The sequence below is a fragment of the Sphaeramia orbicularis genome, chromosome 21 (genome assembly GCF_902148855.1).
Source record: "Sphaeramia orbicularis chromosome 21, fSphaOr1.1, whole genome shotgun sequence".
Classification (NCBI taxonomy): domain Eukaryota; kingdom Metazoa; phylum Chordata; class Actinopteri; order Kurtiformes; family Apogonidae; genus Sphaeramia; species Sphaeramia orbicularis.
The window spans coordinates 16,592,081-16,614,932 of record NC_043977.1 but is presented as its reverse complement, the minus strand read 5'-3'; the positions used below and the strand labels follow the sequence as shown (position 1 = coordinate 16,614,932).

Genomic DNA, 22,852 nt, shown 5'->3' with positions numbered 1-22,852 from the left:
ATTTTTGCGGCTCCATGAAAAATAGGTTCAGAACAAAATTTTCTTTTGGCATGTTTTTTTCATGCTTAAAGAGGAAAAAAAACACTCAGGAAAAAAATCTTGTTTAAGATAATAATTCATGCATGAAAGAGTTAAAATGAGTGCACACTTAAAGGGGTCATATTTTGCTAAACTCACTTTTATTAGTCTTTGATTCATTTATTTGTGTATTTGGACCCTAATAGTGCAAAAAGTTTGAATTTGAACCCTCCAGGTGCTGCAAAGCTTTCTTTATATTAATTCCGGCAAAAATCGAATGGATTTCTACAACCTGTTTCAATACCTGCTTAATTTTTCTACATTTTTTAACTAGTTACGTCATGACTTTTGCACATATAAGGTCAAGACTTCTGACGAACATTTCTCAGAGTACGCCATAATTTTTTATCAGCAGCAGCGGTTATAGAAAAAAAACTGAAAATATGGGCAAATTTCGAGCCGATTACCTAAAATGTTCAGTTGGTTGTATTAACGAACACAAGTGGTTGAACAGGACACAAAGCAAGGTCTGGAGGGGGTGGGGTGTGAAGTTGCTCATTTGCATTTAAAGGGCCAGCGCTCAAAACAACCTTTCTGGTGTCATTACTCAAACATAGCATTAAAGATGGACCTGTGGAGTTGAATTAATGAAGAATTCAGACCCAAGCATAGCATTTACAGTTTATGTAGACCACAGGAAAATGTTTGAAAATGCATAATTCCATTTAAAAAAAAAAGAAGCAAAATATCACTCCTTTAAGGGCTTTATAAATAAGATCAAGACTTATAACACACAAGACAAAAATGATATAAAATACACAATAAAAAGAAAGATAAAGATAACAGATGTAAAAAAAAAACAAAACAAAAACAAAAGTCATGGAAAAGATGCAACAAGATAAAAATAATGTAAAAAGAAAAAGAAAGAAAAGAAAAAAGTCAGTCTTGTGTTTGTGTGCATTAGTATTTGAGTTGGTAACAGTGTGTTGCTGCTAACATTACTTATCAGTGTCAGATGAAATTTTCAGCGTCCTTACATCTGTGATTGACTGTCCAACAAAGTGAATTTTAATCAGTTGTTTTGACAGTGGATGAGTCTGCTAAAATGTGGACATTATGGAAATTCATGACATATTTTTTTGGAAATTTAGGCCACAAGGAGACATAAAATGGATGTTTATTAGGTCTTGTGTTGTAAAAGTTCGGGAACCAGTGATCTAGATATATATAGGCAAGTTCCTGAAATGTCTTATTTGCAATTAAAATGCAACCACCGCTCCCCAGTGCTTTGTTTTCATGTAGTTTTGTCATGAATAGCAGCAGCTAAGCCAAAGGGTATTTTATTACACCTCAAATCTCCTATCACCTTTCATTTTTACCTGTGTACCACTCTACCCAAAAGACATGTGTGTCTTCCCCTGCCCTGTATGTGTTTGCATCTATGGATATGTAGCCTATAGTTTCCCATTAACAGTCAGTCTAGGATTGTGCTGCGTTCCTATTAAAGTGTGTATTACTCTGCTGTGGGACATACTGTAACCTTGGCAAAGTAGAATGTTGCACAATCAGTCCAATTATTATGACTCTCATCATTCAATGTTCAAGCTTGACCAAGAACCATCACTCTTGGGGGAAAAGATGTAAACTTTAGCAGTGGAAATGATAGACCAATCAGGCAGAAAAAGGCAGCCCTAGTAAAAATGTTGTGTATTGACCTTAAAAGCCTTTCAGGCCATAATATGAGTGTCACCAAAATTCACTAGAGCATGTAGGAAAGCATAGGATGGACGATACAACCGAAGACCGACCGAAGACCGACCGAAGACCGACTGAAGACCAAAATTCACTAGAGCATGTGGGAAAGCACAGGACAGATGATACCACTGAAAACCAGCAGAAGACAGACTAAAGACCGACCAAAGACCGACCGAAGACTGACCGAAGATTGACTGAAGACCGACCAAAGTCAGACTGAAGACCAACCGAAGACCTACTGAAAACCAAAATTCACTAGAGCATGTAGAGAAGCTCAGGACAGACGATACCACAGAAAACTAGCGGAAGACTGACCAAAGACCGACTGAAGACTGACCGAACACTGACTGAAGACGGACTGAAGACCCACTGAAAACCAAAATTCACTAGAACATGTAGGAAAGCATAGGATGGACGATACCACCGAAGAGCGACCGAAGACTGACTGAAGACGGACTGAAGACCGACTGAAGACCAAGATTCACTAGAGCATTTAGGAAAGCATAGGATGAACGATACCACTAAAGAGCGACCGAAGAGCGACCGAAGACTGACTGAAGACTGACTGAAGACTGACCGAAGACCGACTAAAGACCGACTAAAGACCAAAATTCACTAGAGTGTGTAGGAAAGCATAGGATGGACAATACCACTGAAGACCGACCGAAAAGCGACTGAAAAGCGGCCAAAAAGCAACGGAAGAGCGACGGAAGACCGACCAAAGACTGACCAAAGACTGACCCAAAGACCGCGGGAGGGGGGTGAGGGCACGAAAATTTGCCATTGACATAACATGCAGCTCAATATTGATACTTATACAGACTAAAGCCCCCCATTTTGGTCTTAGCACCCCCTTCTCAGTTTTCTCATTACAAACGCCCCCCAACAGTGTCCCAATGGCCCCTGGGGGGTGGCATCATCCCCGTTGAGAAACACTGGTCTACATAATCCACAAAACAATAGGAATAAGATCTGTGTTCATCTGTTCTTAACCTTTTATCGGGCAAGTGACTATTTTTGGTAATTTCTGCATACATTAAAGGACAGTGACAGCAACAGTTACAGTGAGGACACTGAGTCAACAGTCTCAGGTCCAATGTGATGTACAGGGTCTGGAAAGGCCACCTCTGCATGGATCTTTTTGTTGTTTGGTTTTAATGTTATATATTCAAAATATATATATAAACAAACAAACAAACAAACAATGAGTGTAACTGCTTTTTTAGGCACCGTGAAGTAATGATGTTCAAAGGGATAATGTGTATGTTGACAGGTGTCTGGATCAGCACTTATGTTATTATAATGTTCTAAAAGTGATAGTGATGTTCTAATGGTCTAAAAATACAGGAACCAAATATGGAAACTTCACTGACTTTGATTTTCTGCTTAACAATAAAGAATGTTGAAAAATTTCACAAAAGTAATAAAGTCTTTTTAGGTCCTCCAATAACACACTGAGGTTGAAATTTTGAATTTCAGAGTATTTCTGAGTGCCCTATAAAGGTTTAATGACTGCCATTCTTCCTTGTACCTTTTTTTTTTTTTTCTTTCAATCTCAGCATAACTCCTCTGTCCTCTGTCACCATCCCTGCAACTAATCATAGACACCCCACGCTCTTCAGCTGAATGAATTAAAGCAACTTCTTTTCCCTACTGCCCACACCAAGCACCACTTGGTGTTGACTCTTGTGATAAACAGCATCCATCTGCATTTTGACATTTACAGTTAATAACAATAATCATGTTTTCCAGATAACTTCGTGGTGGACCAGAGCTCCTGTGTGAGAGCGTGCCCTAGTAACAAGATGGAGGTGGAGGAAAACCGCATTAAGATGTGCATTCCTTGTACTGACATCTGCCCAAAAGGTAAACTATTACATAAATACCATTGAACAAAAGTATTAGTATAAAACCACATTAATAATTAATAAAGCATATGTGTAGCAATGAAAACAAGCAATCTGAATCATTTCATTGCATTTAAGATGCACAAATTCGTCAATGGCCTCTGTGCTTTTACATAATGCACCAGCTGGCTCGAAATTTACTTGACATTTTTATGACAGCACAGGGACTAAGTCTTGACAATATGTGCAATAGCAGCTAAGTAAGTAGCTGTGTTTGAAAGCAATGAAATAAACCCAAAGCTATCTTTCTTTCTTTATTTAGGATCCCCATTAGCTGCACCATAGCTACAGCTATTCTTCCTGGAGTTCTTACAATAATCTTCACAACTAGTCAATGCAAATAACATAAAATATAATCATTAGGCCTGTAACGGTACACATACCAAACCGAACCGTTTCAGTACGCACCCGTTTGGTTCAGTTCTAAGCTGTGCTAAAATGGCACAGTGTGTTGAGAAAAAGAAAAAGGAATGAAAGATGTCGTTCGATGCGGAATGTTAAAGGTGCGGGAGACTTTCGTGACCAGTTTTTCATCAAATCTGTCAAACCTCAGTCATAGCCTAAGTATCATGAATCTGTAAGTCTCTGATTACTCACCTGAATCTCTTGCATCATGGTGAACAGTTTCATAGTGCCATCCACCATAAACAAACCGTGTGTTCACAGAGTCGGGAGGTAACTCGGGCATCTTCGGAATTTGGTAGCGACTTGCATTGCGGGAAAGGGAGGTTCGCGCAGCCACCTGACAGCAGCAGCGCAACCATATGATATTATATGGATGAAACAAACACAACGCGGAAACGGCTGAAGGAATATGCATAGAGGGAAGGGAGCTCCTGCCGTTTCCGTGTCGTGTCTTTAGCAGCTGCTCCTGTCAGGCGGCTGCGCAAAACTCCATTTCCCACAATGCACATCGCGACCAAATTTCGAAGATGCCCAAGTTACCTCCCGGCTCTGAATGTAAACAAATGGTTTGTTTATGGTGGATGGCACTTCGAAATTGTTCACCGTAATGCAAGAGATTCAGGTGAGTAATCACAAAAAGACTTACAGATTCATGATACTGAGGCTATGACTGAGGTTTGACAGATTTGATGAAAAATTGGTCACGAAAGTTTCCAGCACCTTTAAATCTGCGCAAGTTCCACACAGACATATTGAAGGAGCACACATTGACCTGAAATACGAAATAGCAGCTGCCATAAGGTAAAAAATAAAAACAAAAATTATGATGTCAACCTGGAAGGAAGAGATTGAAGACCCTCCGCCATCATTACAGTCCAGTTTGGGATCAGTTCGGGTTCAGGTGAAAGAGACATTGATAAGACGAACGTTGTTTGCCGCCTGCGCACAGTAGTGCTCAAACACTTATGCCAGCTCTTTCTGTCTGTCTGTTAAGTGTTAAATTCTTATCGATTCCCATCCCTAGTGGCCAGTTTGTTAGCTGTCCTAAAATAAATAATTAGGTTAGTTTTGTTGTCAATGTTGCTCTTCAGTTTTTTTTAAAAGAGAATACGAGTTTGTCCTCTTCTTAATGTTGCACTTCACGTGGAATTTTTTTTGTTGTTGTTGTTATTTTTATGCATAATGTGAACTGACAGAACTGTGATTAGATATTTGTTGTTTGCTCAAAACTACCTTTCAGGGAAAATGCAATATTAATGTTTAAAATACATTTAGTAATATTTTATTTATTTCATTTTCTATTTGATTTATAGCAGCAGAATTATATTACTCCTGTTTGTCTATATTCTATTGTCTCCAAAAATTGGGGGGAAAAATGTTTAAAAATTAATAATAAATGCATTAAAGACATTTTGAGGGGTTTTCTTTCTTCCCGTACCGAACCAAAAAAAAAAAAAAAAACGAACCGTGGCTTTCAAAACTGAAAACGTACCGAACCAAAAATTTTGTATACCGTTACAGATTTAATAATCATACAAAACAATTTTTCAAGATGGATGTTTTTTTTTTTTGTTCTAATAATATGTCTAAAAAACCAGTAGTGAATAAAGTAATTTGTGTTTTTTAACAGAGCTTTAACAGAGCTAGAAGCTACATATTCCATAATCAGATACAGCTGACACACATTTGTTTATTTACATATCAAACACACACATATATATGCATATTTATTTTACGCAATGCCTGAAATTAATGTGTTTTACTGTTTTGCTCTGCGTTTCAGCGTGTGATGGTATAGGGACAGCCAGTCTCCAGACAGCTCAGACCGTGGACTCCAGCAACATCGACAAGTTTGTCAACTGTACAAAAATCAATGGCAACCTGGTTTTCCTCATCACTGGTATCAAAGGGTGAGAGCGTTCAGAGAATGTTCAGATTTTCAATATGATGCAAGAGGAAGTAATATGATGTACTAAGCTGACAAAATGAAATTAAATTCAATGTGACTTACAAGAGGAATAGAAGTTGGACTTTCTTTAAAGGAAATGAAGAAACTTTTTACTTTAATAGCTATAAACATAAATAGGGATTTTATTGGAATTTGATTTTAATGAATGTAATCGGTCCAGACGGTCTGCATTTCATGAGCACAATGAGAATTTCAGCATTTTCAGATGCAGAGTGCACTGTAGTATTTTTAAGCAATATTTTCTACACCTCTAAGCAGGCTTTTTTTTTTTTTTGGTCTGTATTACTTAACACTGAGACTGGAATCATTTGCTGTTAAAGTAGTAGAATCGCCACAGCTAAAAGCCTGAGTTTTAAAAAGTTTGAGAATGATGTTAATTGTTGGACCAAATATGAAAATTGTTTGTGCCAATAGGGACAAGTGGCATTCATGCACTGAAAGTGGCTTTAGAGGGAGAAGAGTGTCTGTGTACTTACATATAATAATGGAATGTGTTGGAGTATGAGTGGAATTTGTTGGGAGTGTTGCCAAAGAAGACAATATAAACACATTTAAGAATGGGCAGATAGATTTATGGTTATGAGGGCTTACAAGATCTAAAGCAGGAGTCTCACACTCATATTCTTTCAGGGTCCACACTCAGCCTAATTTGATCTCAGGTGGGCCGGACCAGTAAAATAAAAGCATAATAACCTATAAATAATGACACCTCCAAATATTTGTCTTTGTTTTAGTGCAAAAAAAAAAACCCCATGAAATTATGAAAATACTTAGTTTTATAAGCTACCCAAACAAAACAGATGTGAATAACCTGAAAAAAACTGAAATTTCTTAAGAAAAATAATTGTAGTTTTAACAATATTATGCCTCAACTTATCATTTATACATGAACATTATGGATCGGATCTCGGCTAAAATTTGCTTAGAGGTCTTATTTATGTCTTTGTGCATAAGAAATCAATCTAAGTGAATCCCCAAAGGAACTTTGTGTTGGTAAATGCAAGTTATGCAAATTTACAGGATTTCAGTTCTGTTGCAACATGTTGATGGTCATATGAACTATGTTTTCAGGTCAAAAATGTCCAATTTTATCACAGTTAATGCTATATTTTCATGTCACAAATGGACAAGTTATATTTTAACTGAATTTACCTGAAAAACAAATATTCTGTTCTTTTAGATTCCCCAATTTTTCTTACAAGATTCTATCCTACATATCACATGTTTTATTTTTATAGGTTGCAATATGGAGTATGGTGCTGATCCATCCTGCTTATGTTACGCCAATACATACATTAAAAATGTCACGTCACTTTTCAAATCAACAGTTTTCTAATAATAAGCATTTTTATAAAGAAATAACAATTCTATATTGTTATTTACTCTTTAGTATGATGATAAACTATACAATAAATAATTCTGATCCTAGTTTTTGCACAGGGATCATTTGTGGAAACGGTGACATGGCTGCCGAGCATCAGTATGATGGGATCTGGAACAACCATGTCACATCTGTCCACTGCCACATTTTGTGTTTTTGTGTCAGCTGTTATTGTTTTAGATCCACAATACTAACATTTATGAATAAGAGGAGAATTAGCAACAGTAAGTATATAAGTTTATTACTAATAAAGTACTGGTACTGACCAGATCATCATGGGTAATGTCACGTCCGTCCACCAGCAAAAGTTTTCACATACACGTGCTATTCCAAATCCAATATTTCTGAAAATATAGCTTCCACTGTCAAATAATATCAGTAGTCTGTGCACAAATGTATTAGCATTATTTCAACACAGTTCTATGCATTTCTTACAACTCTTTTTTTTTTGACAAAAATGGCCACTCATTTGACCCCGTAAGTAAATTTTAGCTGATGTACAAAGACACTAAACACTTAGTAACAGGCAAAAAATAGTTAAAATTGTGCTTAATGTTCTTTAGACATTTCAGGTTGTTCATATTTGTTCAGGTTATTCATATTTTATTGTTACAGGATAGTTTGTAAATGTAAATATTTTCATAATTGTATGTTATTTTTTGGCATAATGGAATTTTTTTTTTTCACATAAAACTGAGATGAAATTATGGAGTCATTATTTTTTATTTTGTTATTATTATTTTACTTGAGATCAAATTGGTCTGTATGCGGAACCTGAACTAAAATGAGTTTGACAGACTTGACTGTGGATTGATTGATTGATTGATTGATTGATGTATTTATTTCGAATATGAATGTCAACATAGAAGAAAATAAATAAACAAAACACTTAAAAATAAGACATAAGACATATAATACATATTCAAAAAGGACTGAGAAGAAGCATAACGTATAAACTCCCACCCCTTCTCCTTAAATAATTGTTGGGAATTTTAACATTTTTCAAATTCATCCCACGGGCCACATTTGGCCCCTGGGCCGCATGTTTGAGACCCCTGATCTAAAGTATTGTGACAATTTTAGTTTATTGACGTAAAAAAAAAGCATTTGGTATGTGACGCACAGATCAGATGCTTTACTGACCTGATTTGGTATTCTATATACAATAAACTGCAATTTACCATGTTAGGGTGCGCACAGCTCATTTCTAATTGCTGAGATTAAAAGCCCCTTTTGCTTGCTGCTTATCTCTGCATGATAAATTCCTTTTTTTTTTTTTCTATTTTTGTATGTCGTGCTAATCTTCCTATTATCATCCACAGGGACGTCTATCATAACATTGAGGCTTTGGACCCAGAAAAACTGAATGTATTTCGCACTGTTCGTGAGATCACAGGTGAGTCATAGACAGTTTTTGAGTTTGTAAAACCCACATTTCTGTGCATAAGCAGATGAATAAGTAAATAAGGTGTACTAGATCCTACATATTTGACAACCTTCTATATAATGTGCATACATGTTATTGTGCTCGTGTGTGTCTTTGTGTTTGCTTAAGTCTCCCTCACCCCCCGTCCCCCTGAGACTGTCCACACCAAGGACAGACATTGCAGCATAAGATGAATATCGTATGAGTCTTTCAATCTCCTGCATCTCTTTGCTGCCGGTCCCTTGGGGAGTCCCTAGCCTTGAGTCCCTCAGTCCCAGCACTCCCTTCACGCACCATGAAGAAAAGATCCAGAACATGTGGTGCGCATCGTTAATCCTCCAGCTCCCCTATGCCACCACCACCTCTGAGCTGGATGTACACTGTCATCCTTCTCGCCTAGACGTTTGACAGTGCCGTCAGAAAGAAACCTTGTATCTCCAATGTGACAATGCTTCATGAAATGAGGAAAAATTACTGTTGAAATATTGTTTGTGACATCTTTGAATTATGGCGGAGATTCAGAGAGTCAGAAGAGTGTTCGCTTCCTATTCCTTGAAGGGAAGAAGAGATTTAGGGCGTTTTCATACAGTCCGTACCGTACTTGGATACCAGAGGTGGCTGCTCGTTTTTCAGAGAGGGGAAGCTCATTGTCGGCTTACATAAAAAAAAAAAGAGTCAAGTTATTTAAACATAAATTTGGCCCTCCGTTCCTTTTTAAGAAAATGGTCAGTGACCTTATCGTACCAAGTAAACAAGAAAACATTGAAATTATGTTAAATTGAAACAAGGAAGTAAAACGAGTGTGTTTTATTCACAGTGCAAGAAATGAACAAGTAATTTAATAGTGGTTTCTCTCTCAATTTCACAGCAGAATGTGCGACAGTATTAAACTGAACTCTGTCAGTGAAGGAGTAGATCTCAAAATAGCTGTCAATCAAATGGGATTCAGCCTTTCGACTGATCCTCCAATCAGCACGTGGAAGCCCAGCGTCCAGCCCATCCGAGCTCCGCCCACAGCTCCATTCACCCCCGGAGATGCCGAGTGTCTGGGGACAGGACAACATCATGGCATTTATCCAATTACCGTCCAGTTTTGAGGCAATGAAAAAAACTGTTCCACTCAGTCCCATTGAAGTGCATGGATGCTGAGCGTCTACGGACAAATGCACTGAGCAGAGATCGAATGAGAAAACAGCGCAACGGGAATGTATGAGAAGTGAACAACATTGAGTCTGTTGGTTTATGATAAAGCTGATTCTGAACGAACTCGTCTGAGAGATGAATGTGTTCTAACACATTTGTAGTCAATGAAATGTCAACACAACCGTACATATTTGACCATTTAATTTTCGTAATTTTAGGGGAAGCCGAGCTTCCCTTGCAGTCTTTGAGAAATCGCCTCTGTTGGATACGTTCACTCCTTTCCCGGAGATGTTGCATCCTCTAGTGCCTACTGCAGCCAGTGCCCGAGTACGAGTGGGTGTTACAGGGCTGAAACAGTAGGTGGCGGTGTGGAAGGAATTCTGTCGCTATCTAACAAATACGGAAGTCAGAAGAAGACAAACCCTTACCTATCTGTTAGCCTGTTTGAGGCAAAGAGAAGAAGAGCGACCTTCGTTGTCCTTGATGAATCACTGAGTGGTTCAGTTGATAAGGCGAGTCCGTGGCGCGCAGATCCGAAGATTTTTCAAGAGACAACAGGAGCACCGTCGATGTTCTCATGGTGATTAACCCACTTCTGGAGTGGTGATTAGGTCACTTCCGGTCCCGGGCACGGATCGCATTCACATGGCAATGTACCGTGCTGGAGTCCATGCAGTCCATACCCAGGACTACCTTCTCAACTGGACTCCGATACGGTACTCGAGCACGGAACAGTTGCATTCACATGGATAAGAAGAAAAAAGTTATCCCGCACCTTGTCCAATCAACTTGCAAAAAACTTTAAAGGTGCGGGAGACTTTCGTGACCAATGTTTCATCAAATCTGTAAAACCTCAGTCATATCCTAAGTATCATGAATCTGTAAGTCTTTCTGTGATTACTCACCTGAATCTCGTGCATTACGGTGAACAATTTCTTAATGCCATCCACCATAAACAAAACATGTGTTTACATCCAGAGCCAGGAGGTAACTCGGGCATCTTCAGAATTCTGTCGCGACATGCATTGTGGGAAAGGGATGTTTGCGCAGCCACCTGCAGCGGCAGCGACAGCACGACCATATGATATTATGTGGATGAAACAAACATGCGGAAACGTCTAAAACGTGGAAACAGCTGGAGGAATATGCATAGAGGGAAGGGAGCTCCTGCCATTTCCGCATCGTGTCTTTAGCAGCTGCCGCTGTCAGGTGGCTGCATGAGCCTTCATTTCCCACAATGCACATCGCGACAAAATTCCGAAGATGCCCGAGTTACCTCCCAGCTTATTTGTAAACATACAGTTTGTTTATGGTGGATGGCACTTCGAAAATGTTCACCGTAATGCAAGAGATTCAGGTGAGTAATCACAGAAAGACTTACAGATTCATCATACTTAGGATATGACTGAGGTTTTACAGATTTGATGAAAAATTGGTCACGAAAGTCTCCCGCACCTTTAATATAAGATAACAACATTTCAGTTATCTTATATTAAAGTTTTTTGCAAGTTGATTGGACAGTGTGCGGGATACCTTTTTTCTTCTTCACTCATACCTCATGCTCCTATGCATTTGTCCCCTGAAGACTTCTTAGGTGTGCACCAGCCTCCATACCTTGTTAGCATTCAAATGAATAAAATTAAGCAAATTTTGGGGTCCAGCGTACTCTGATACGGACTTGAGTACACTGTGTGAAAACGCTCTTAGACCGAACCCATTTCTCTTTGGTGTTTGTCTTCAGCCTCACGTTTGTTTTAGTCATCAAGTTCTGATTTCTAGAAATGACCTTAATATAGAAAAAAAAAATACAAACAGCCAAAAAGCAGGAAGAGAAAGAAGAATAAAAGAAAATAATTTGGGATTTTCTTGTTTGTCTTTGGCTGCTTTGTTTTCTTTTCTCATTCGGAAATGGATTTCTATAGCTGGAGACATGGGGACTTAAACCAACGGCCAAACACCACAAAGTCAGGGATGTGTGTCAGCGCAGCTTGTCATCTTTCTGAGCTGTCAAGAGAACGTGCAGCCAACCTGCCTCCATGACCCTGAGGTCATCAGTAGCAATGCTGCAGCTTTCAAATGAGATGTGTAGGAGGACTTATTCTGCACGCCAGCACACCCATCCATCCCTCTACGATTTTTTTTTTTTTTTTTTCTGCTCTGACTGTTCATTTCCAGCATCTTTAGGGACACATCACAGGTCAGGTCGCTCCTATAGAGTGGGTGATGAACCAACAGACTCCAGCGTACGTGGGTTTCTTAGCATTGTTACCTGGAATGTAATCAGCACAACTAAACCTCTCTTAACCTTTGCTTGTGAGCTCGTGGCCTTTCCCTCTAAGTGGATTCATGCTATAATTTGCTGTGTGCATTGGTGTGTCACTGATGTTGCTCTCTGATGAGCATGAACCCCTGCTCTGTGATCTTTTCCTTTCCTTTTTTTTCTGCTCAGAACCACCCGTTCGCAAAGGTGAGAAGGAAGCTTAAAAATATTAAAATTAAGGCACGGCTAAATGGACCCCCATCCATTGTAGACTTTTCTTTATTTTCTTTAATTTTATTATATTGGTTTATTTCATTTACCTGCCCTAAATTCCTATGTCAGATAACATAAGTAACTCAAAAATTCTACACATAACAGACTAAATTCTGACAAAGCACAAAACACAAAAATGCTATACTTACCAAAAACAGACTATGTTAACTTCGCAACAGCATTTTACATCAAAATAAACTCTGTCCATTTCATACAATAATACACAAATCAAAAACAAAAATAAACTCTATCTATTTCATAATAAAAATTCACATATATAAAAAAACAACTAAAATAAACTCTGTCCATTTCAGAACAATAATACACATTCAAATAAACTGTCCATTTCTTAGCAGTAATATACATCAAAATAAACTCTGTCCCTTTCGAAGCATTAATAATACACATATCAAAAACAAAAATAAACTCTGTCCATTTCATAACAATGATACCCATATATAAAAGAAACTAAAATAAACTCTGTCCATTTCATAACAGTGATACCCATATATAAAAAAAAACTAAAATAAACTCTGTCCATTTCATACGAGGTTTTGTCATTACAATCGACAAGTACGCCAACTCAACCGACTGTATATCACTGCTACTTAAAGAGGGGGCTCATTATGCTCCTAGAGACAAAAAGCAATGGTGAATGTGCTAACAAAAATACACAACTATCATATTTTTTTAAAAATTAAATCACCATTTAATATTACTGTCATAAAGGCATACTATTTTTGATTTTACTGGAAATCTATGCATATATAGTCGTGGAAAAATTATTAAAGCATCAGAAGTCATCAAAAACAATGATTATGCAATCAAGTACTAACTCCTGTGTGTATCATGTGACTAAAACAGACAGAAAGGAAAACATGGAATGTCTAAAAGCACTGTTTTTGTCAGTACAATGCCATAGATATTTATATAAAAACTGAAGTGATTTTGGTTATTATCAAGAAAACCAGGGAAAATGTCTAGATATCAGTTCTGAAATTACACTCTTATGAGCTATTTTTGTTGTTATCATTATATTTGTACAAAAAAAATGTACCTTTAGTTGCGCCAGGCATTAAAATGAACAAGAAATTGAAGAAAACAAGGGTGGTCTAATCATTTTTTCTGCGACTGTATGTATACAATAACAATCCTTCTTCGACTTTCCACCCTTTAAGGTAACAGTAGTGAATTTATTTTTTTAGACCCTGCACTTCATCTGTATTTTATTTCTTAAAATAACCAACTATTGCAGAGTACACACTTACTGGTGCTAATATTTGATGGAATTATATCTCTTTACTTATAAGGTTTGAAAACATCTACTTTATTTAATGACAGGAACTGTCAGTGAAATTGCACAAAAAAAAAGAAATACATTTCAAAGAGATGGACTTTCTTATTCCAAACATTTATTACTGTATCTATAGGGCTTATGTGATCACTCCTGTTTGTCTTTGTCAGAAAGGTTATACAAAAAAACGGATTTTGGTAAAAGGATAAGGCATGAGCCAAGGACACCTCCTTTAAACTTTGGAGCAGATCCATAAAAAAAGGAGCTGAGTCTATAAGTCTATAATTGTTTTTTACTTTCTTAAACACTAGAGAGCCTCAGGCAAAAGGGTTTTCCATAAGAACAATAACCATAATCATGTGAACATCCACCCTGCTGAGCGGTAATGTTCTGTAGAAAGTGAAACCAAGGATGTTTTGTGCTTTTTGGCTTTTTCAGATAATTTAAGTCAATATCGATGATCTTTTGCAGGATAAAAATGGGAACAGTTTGCAAACTTTGTGTCAGCACATGCTTATTACTTTTTTATCCTCTTGTAGATAATAAAAAGACAAAGCTTTTTGAATCCACTTCCACAAGTACAAAGATAAAAAATATATATTTCAACACAAAATGCTGCTGCTTATCTCAGTGGTCTACAAAAATATCAACAAAGTCGTCTACACAAAATACTGCTGTTTATCTCAGAAAGTAAAAAAAAAAAAAAAAACAGTATCATCAAAGTCAGATGTTCTGCAAAACAGTTCTAAAAATCCAGTTAACTGCCTTTTACATTTCTTTAAGTGCCAGAATTTAAGTAAGATGGGACATTCATGCAGCTGTAAACTAAATGTATTACCCAAATAATCAAGAAAATATAATCATCAATGAATCAGAAGAACCTGATCAAATGTAATATATTGAATGTGATTCATGACACAACTGCTGAATTGTCATTTGTAAATTTCCAAACTAAAACAGGCTCGACAGGCTCTACTAAACAGTAACATCAACCTAGGAATCAGGGTTAAAGCAGTTACTACTATGGTAGGAATCAGTTAAACACTCATTTCACCATTAACCTAAACATAGAAGTTATTAAACAGTTTAGATCAGTAGATGTTTTTAGTCACCAGTTGCTATTTGGGTTTTTACAGGGTGGGGAAGCAAAATTTACAATATTTTGAGGCAGGGATTGAAAGACAGTGTATGACCAATTAGTTTATTGAAAGTCATGACAATTTATTTGCCACAAGAAAATTGACATAATAGAAAATGTTTTTATTCTATGTGTCCTCCTTCTTTCTCAATAACTGCCTTCACACGCTTCCTGAAACTTGCGCAAGTGTTCCTCAAATATTCGGGTGACAACTTCTCCCATTCTTCTTTAATAGTATCTTTCAGAAAGTCGACATTGCTGTGTGATGTTCTATTGGTAGCATGTTCTAAAACGCCCCAAACAGCAGAATCCAGAGGGTTTAGATCTGGGCTAGAAGGCGGCCATAAACATGATTCCCAAAAATTGCTGAAGTTGGATTTGTTGCTGTTGTCAACAAGTGTTTCGGTGTTCTTGTTTAAGATTTTAACTTTAAATCATATTTTACTGCATTTCTAACGCTCTTGTTGTCTACCTCAAGTTCAATTGCCATTTTTCTCATGGATTTGGTTGGATCCTTTAGGATTTTGGATTTGAGAGCTTTAATAAAAGCTTTGGTATGTTTTTTGTTGCTTCCTCCACTTCCAGACTTTCTCGTAATAATTTTGCTCATAGTCATTCTCTTCTCTACATTATAAACAGTCTTTATGGACACTCCAACTATTTTTGAAATCTCCTTTGGTGTGACGAGTGCATTCAGCAAATCACACACTCTTTGACGTTTGCTTTCCTGATTACTCATATGGGCAAAAGTTTCTGAAAAGGTATGGATAATAGTGTTAGGTATGATTATGACATCAATATATGTTTGGTTTCAAAACAATTGACGTAGTGCCTGCTGAGAAAAAACAACTAAATGTTCATTGTAAATTTTGCTTCCCCACCCTGTATGGGTTAAGAAAAAGTGACTTTTTCAGTAAAATCTGTCATTTATTGAACTTAAAGGTGCGTATGTAGGATTGTGGCCAAAACTGGTTCTGCGATCACATTCAAAATACTGTCGAGCGTGGTATCCTCTCCTCCTCCCCCCAGACTAGGGGTTGCCAGATCCAGCATGAGCGTCTACTACTAGCATTTCCACTAATCCTTGCCACCACACCATAAAGTTCATACAAAAAAATCATCACCAGACTTATTCTACATAAGTCTAATATATAACAGGCCAGGACCAACATCCTGCCCACTGAATTGAAAGTTTGTGAAGATTCAGGAGATAGGGGAAAGGGAAATGAGCCTTAAGTTTCACTTTTACTGCCGCGAAGTACATGCAGCACGGATCGCTACCGTACCACCCCCACCCCCCCAGCTGAACCATGGACGCCAGACTACCAGCATCAGTCTCCAAATTCTTCTCTGCTTTCATCCATCTCTATGTTTCAAAATCATCTCCTATACATCTCCTTGTTTTGTTTTTCACTTTGTTACGACGTATTTGGGAATAATAAGAGTCCTTTTAGGTTTAGTAATGTCAGACATAGGGCAACACGGTGGGGCAGTGGTTAGCACTCGTGCCTCACAGCAAGAAGGTCCTGGGTTCAATTCCAACACCAGTCGACGGGGGGTGGGACCTTTCTGTGTGGAGTTTGCATGTTCTCCCCGTGTCTGCGTGGGTTCTCTCCGGGTACTCCGGCTTCCTCAAACATCCAAAGACATGCACTAATAGGTTAAGTGGTTAGTCTAAATTGCCCATAGGTGTGAATGTGAGAGTGATTGTTTGTCTCTATATGTTCAGCCCTGCAATGAACTGGCGACTTGTCCAGGGTGTACCCCGCCTTCGCCCCATGTAGCTGGGATAGGCTCCAAGTGACCCCCGTGACCCTAGTGAGGATAAAGCGGGTTCAGAAATGAATGAATGTCAGACATTTATGATCAGAAATGTTCCAGCTGCAGCTCAGTGGGAACTGGCAACCTGAATGCTGAAAGGCTACTGACTCTGTAATTGGCAGACAGGTGATGGGCGGAGCCTCAGACCAAAACACACAATGACAACATAAACATCATTTCGGGGCTGACACTGAGCTTTTCCAATGCAGATATTCTGGCTGGACTACTACTGTCAGTGAGATCAGGATTTGAAATGAACAGGATTCCTTAATGTCTGGTGACAGTCAGGGCCATTTTAGAATTACTGAGAACAGAATTCCTACATACTGCACCTTTAAACCAAGTGTCTCCATCCACTGTCATTGATCCAACTCCATTGGTTTTACTGGTGAATCACTAATTGCTTTTCAATTGGACATCTGCGCAAAACTTTACCGATTTTTACTAAATGTCAAAAAACAGAAGCGCATAATGTCGGTTTTTCCATTAAATCACAAATGCGATTATTTGTTTATTTACTATCGCAAGATGACACGAGAAGTCGTTCCATAAACATGGCAACGAACGTATATATGGTGTTGATTTACAGATATATTCATTATTATTATACATTATCCTCTATCTTGTACTAAATTAAAAAATGATTGGGTTTCCTGGTGTGTCCACACATACCACGACATGTTTCTTCTTCTTTGCTTGTTGTAACGTCCGTCAACATCCGTTTTTTTTTTAATTCACCTGACTCTAGTTGCGAAAAAAGGTCTTTCCATTGTAGTTTTGTGTGATATGCCATTTGCGCTACGCCTGAAAAACCACCTCTTACCGGCGCTAAAACTTTTAATCGAAAATTGAGACTTTTGGTGAAATTGTCGCTTTGCCATTGGGTACATTTTTATACGCAAGTTATATTTGCACAGTTTGAGGGTCAATGTAAAAGCGACTAATGTTGTAGAAGATGACTGTGTTTCCATGGTAACTACGGAGCCTCTGAATGCCCAAATGGGTCATATCCGATGACCAAAAGAGGAAAAACTGCATTTTACACCAATTATTTCCATGTATTGATAGGATTAGAGGATCAACAGGTATTCAACAGTTTAGCTCAGTAGATGCTTTTGTTCACTGGTGGATATTTGGGTCTTTATGGGTTAATAGTTATTTATTGTGGTACGTAATGGGACTTTTTTTTTTTTAACTGAACATCCTCTGGTTTCCATTTAAAAACCCAAGACTATGATGTGTTTATACAAGAAGAACCAGAACTAGAACTGACAAAAACAACAGAAACGAGGCTCACACTGAGTGATATGTCCCTGATTTGATAATATTGTAGAAGAGGCGATTATGGGCCTTGGCTGAGACATACTCTCATGCTTTTCTAGTACTGATGCTGAATTTGCTGTTCTTCCAAAATATATTTGGCCACAGCTCTAATATTGATTTGTTTTGAGGATGCGCCTATTATGAATTCAACACTTTTGCTTGAATCAGAGTGAGTGATTCTTCACAATTATGAGTATTTTATTTTTTCCCCTGTCAAACACTCTTAATAAGCTTTCACTCAGATCCTGCAGATGCTCAGCTGGGATTGATGTAACAAACAAAATGATGTCCGCAAATTGATAAAGCTGCTGCTGAAGGTTATTGGTCTCTTGGCTTCCTCTGCTTCTCTCCCCAGTTAGACACTTTCTGGATAAACACTGTTATGAATCTTGGGAAAAGAAAATGCACAGTTTATATAACAAAGTTAGATACACACTGAAAAAAAAGAGTTTTTGGTGTAGTAATGTTTATTAGGTGAACTGTCACATTTTTTTATTTTCTAATTTCTAAAGTATCGGTGAGAACTGGAATTATTCAAGTAATACTAAATATGTCATTCACGTAATAAATAAACTGTGTTGGAAGAGTGAGTTAAATTATGAATTTTCACATAATATTCAAAGGTCATTGCACATGAACCTAGAAATACCAAGTACGTTTTAATAGGCAATTTAAACTGCAAAAAATATGTAAAATATTGTGTAAATGTTATTGTTCATTCATAAAAGTTAGAAAAAGTATTGTAGCGAGCCACACTGATCGTAATGGGGGCAATTTGTGCAGTCATGTGACTCACATACAGTAGTTTACAGAGTCACTGAGTCATGTGACGGTGCACTACTTTGCAAGTTGTAAATATTCATTTAAAGGAAATTGCAGTTCTGTGTTCTGTAGTTCTATGACTCATGTTCTGCCTATAGGGGAGAGTATCTGAGTGAACTGGGTGGAAGGAATATTTCAGTTTGACACCATGGCTGAACGGTCTGTGCTGCTGTCAGACAGTCTAGGCTGTTTCACAAATGCATTGTTGAATAAAAGGAAATACTGCTGCCTTATTATAAGTGTGTGGTATTATGGAATCCAAAAAGTGCAACCAGTGTTCACTCTCCCATAACTTTGTTCTACCAAAATGTCACAGTATTTAAAAGTTACCTTGAAAAGCCATTAGCTTTAGGTGCATTAGCATTAGCATTTTTGAGGCAGTCAGAGTCTAAGTAAAACTTACAAAGAAGGAGAAAGTCAAATTCAATGACCCTATTAATAATAATAATAATAATAATAATAATAATAATAATAATAATAATAAAGTAAATACACAGGAAAACTTAGGAAAGTATTTGCACTTAGAATTGTAAGTAAATTCTACAAGTGCGATCATCAAGTTCAACTTTACTTGCGGATACACATTTATTTTACTAGCAAACCTCAAGTAATTTACTGATGATGGTTATTCATATATGATCAGTAGGAGACCTCGGGGAAGACCCAGGACACACTGGAGAGACTATGTCTCTCGGCTGGCCTGGGAATGCCTCGGGGTCCCCCCAGAAGACCTGGAGGAAGTGTCTGGGGAGAGGGAAGTCTGGGCGTCCCTGCTTAGACTGTTACCCCCGCGACCCAGCCCCAGATAAAGCGGTGGATAATGAAATGAAATGAATGAATATTTTTTTTTACTCTTTTTTATTATTATTATTGTTATAATTATAATTATTATTATTATTATTATTATTATTATTATTATTATTATTATTATTTTACTCTTTTTTTATTTTTCATAAAAGAAAAACTCAATCAAGGTCAAGTCATAAAAAAAAATTGTGACAGTTAACCTAATAAATATTACTACTTTTCAGCGTACTGTTGACTCATTATAAAAACCCACCGCCGTGTCTATCACACCCACCACATCCATCGTCTGTCTCTTGTCATGAGGGCAGTACTCAGGGTGGCAGCGGCTCGATGTTCTCGTATCTTTCCCATCACCCTGTGTCTTTTCTTTTAATGCTAAAGTCATTTGTGACATTTTGCTTGTCTTTATAATCATAATTACCCAGACTTCTAGCGTCTTCGTCACCTTATCACCTATACTCCTCCTCACAACGTACATTTTTCATCCCTCATCATCCATTTTGTTTGTCCTCCGCTGTTGGCTTGGGGATTGTACCCCCTACCCTTCCTCCAGTAAATATTTCATATTTCTGAATCCATTATTGAAAGTCCTCAGTGAGCCACAGCCATCTTCTCAGCTATTCATTTAATCTTCTAAATGATTTAACAGCAGAGAGGCAGATAAAGGAATGCAAAAATATTGATATATCAGACTTAATATTCATCATAACTGGCACTAAACTTCTCCCTGGAGGTGCTGTGCCTATACAATTTTCTGGTTTAGAAGAGCTTGGCTGCTTTCAGCTGAGGCTCAGGTGTTGTGGTTTCTGTGTGATCCTGGAATGTGGATAACCCACTCCTCATTTTATTCTTCACTGTGTGCAACAGACACTATGACTGACAGCTGAATCTAATGATGACTGTGTTTCTGTGTTTGTGTGTGTGTCCGTTTAGGTTTTCTGAACATCCAGTCATGGCCCGACAACATGACAGACTTGAGTGTTTTCTCCAACCTGGTAACTATTGGGGGACGAGCGTTGTACAGGTACCTACCACGGAATTAAACAGATGTAATTACTGTCATAGCTGAGTGCTTCTATGAAACTGGTCTCTAAAAATAGGACATGGGGGCTAAAAATTCAAACCAGATGAACCAGATAAAACACATTTTTATATTATTTTCAATACAAAAATCCGCATGTAACATGGTTAAAAGGACACGAAAATTACACACAACTATTTTTTTTCGAATATCTTTGTATTCTCTCACAGGTACCTTTTGGGAATCTAAGTAAATATGTAAGGCAGAGAGTTTCATAAAAATGACCCCTGTTGCAAAATCACTCGCAATTTATTTGTGTTTAAATGGGCAGGTTCTGTATGTAACAAGAGTGGACACAATATGTTACACACGAAACCTGGAATGAGACTGAGATTCATTAAAAACCTGCATGTCTGGATTAGAAAAACTACTAGGATCCTCAAATTTAACACAGTGTCTTTATTTATAGCGGCATAAAAGACCATTTACAGCCATGCACTAACACCTGGGTAGCTTTTCCTGTCCCAATTTTGGTCCTATTTTTGGCTCCAGTATTTTATTAAAATTCATTAATTTTGGGATGGCTCAGAGCAACAGTATATTTTTTTTTGCATTTATCTGAGGTCATCATTAAGTACATCCTGGGGGGAAATATGTCTACATTTCTCTTTCATTATTGGGTCTAAAAAGCTGGCAAAGTGCCAGGTACCAAAATGAACCCAGTTTCATAGAAGCACCCAGCTCATAATATTTCATCTGCATTTAGCAAAGTAAAATACTGAGGTGAGATTTTGATTTAATCATGTTTTTGTTTTTTTAGTCACTAAAAATAGTGCGCCTTCAGAGATTTGAATGTGATCTGTGTAGAGGAGGTGGGTTTAATTTAATGACAGTGTAATTGGGTAGAGTAATTACACAATGTAAAATCACATATATTTAACTCCAGGGCAGTTATGCTGCTTTTACAAGTAATTATTATGTGTTAAATATTCAAATATGAAATATCACTCCTATTCTATATTTATATCTATTTTGGCATGCTATACTACACTGTGTCCCATAAAGTTATAGAATAATTTGGTTTTCAGACACATTCCTCTTTTTTTTCCCCTGTTTATACACATCATTAATCACCTTTGACCAGGTACAGTGATTACACTGTTCTACAATTTCTTAGAAAATATCTGCTTCAGACATTAAATGTGTTAAATCTTACATACTTTTGTAAGATGAATCAGAAAACAAATGACAAAAGTGCTGGTTAGCTCATGTTTTCAGTGTGTTATTACACATATATGTTGGTTTATGTACATTTATATAATGAATTTCTAAATGTTCCACTAGATAGAACCTGTAAAGTGAATGCATTATAATGTGCAGACACTGTTTTGAAGTAGATCTGGTAGCTCTGACACAAACATTCCTTTTGAATAAAACTCATTCTCTCACTAATTCTCAGATTTCCACATTTTGGCCTAAGACTGTATCTTAGAAACAACAACCAACTTGCACTTTTTCTCCAAAGTTTTTTTTTAATTGATTTTTTCTATTATAATCATAGCATAACAATCATAACTGTACAATTGAATGTACATAAAATATAACAACATAGTTATGTACCCCCACTCTAACAGAGTTCCAACCCTAATGCACCTCATAGTGTAACAAAAATATATAAACGCACACATCCAAAATGAATACATAAAATACAATTAATTAAAATAAAATATTTTTTAAAAAATAACTAAAGTTATAACAAATATATATATATATATATATATATATATATATATATATATATATATATATATATATATATGTATATATATATATATATATATATATATATATATATATATGTATATATATATGTACAGGGTGTCCCATAAGTCTCCATACATAGGAGATACAATACATTCCATACATATATGGTTCTAACATGTATTTCTTTATATTTCTTCTTTATAGTTCTTCAGCAGTGGAGGACACGCATTGAAATGTGTTCCCGACAAAGGACACACAGTCATATAGAGCATATTATATAAATAAAAATGGTTTATGTCAAGAAACGTTTATTTTTCCTATGTAT

The 22,852-nt window shown here is 37.0% G+C and overlaps 1 protein-coding gene across 1 annotated transcript in view; it reads left to right on the top strand.

Moving 5' to 3' along the window:
• erbb4b (erb-b2 receptor tyrosine kinase 4b) overlaps positions 1 to 22,852 on the top strand; it is an 885,828-nt gene that overhangs the window by 645,274 nt on the left and 217,702 nt on the right. The window contains exons 8-11 of the mRNA XM_030124408.1: positions 3,526 to 3,639; positions 5,869 to 5,995; positions 8,758 to 8,831; positions 20,676 to 20,766. Coding sequence (XP_029980268.1) covers positions 3,526 to 3,639; positions 5,869 to 5,995; positions 8,758 to 8,831; positions 20,676 to 20,766 — 406 coding nt within the window. The remainder of the gene's footprint in view (positions 1 to 3,525; positions 3,640 to 5,868; positions 5,996 to 8,757; positions 8,832 to 20,675; positions 20,767 to 22,852) is intronic.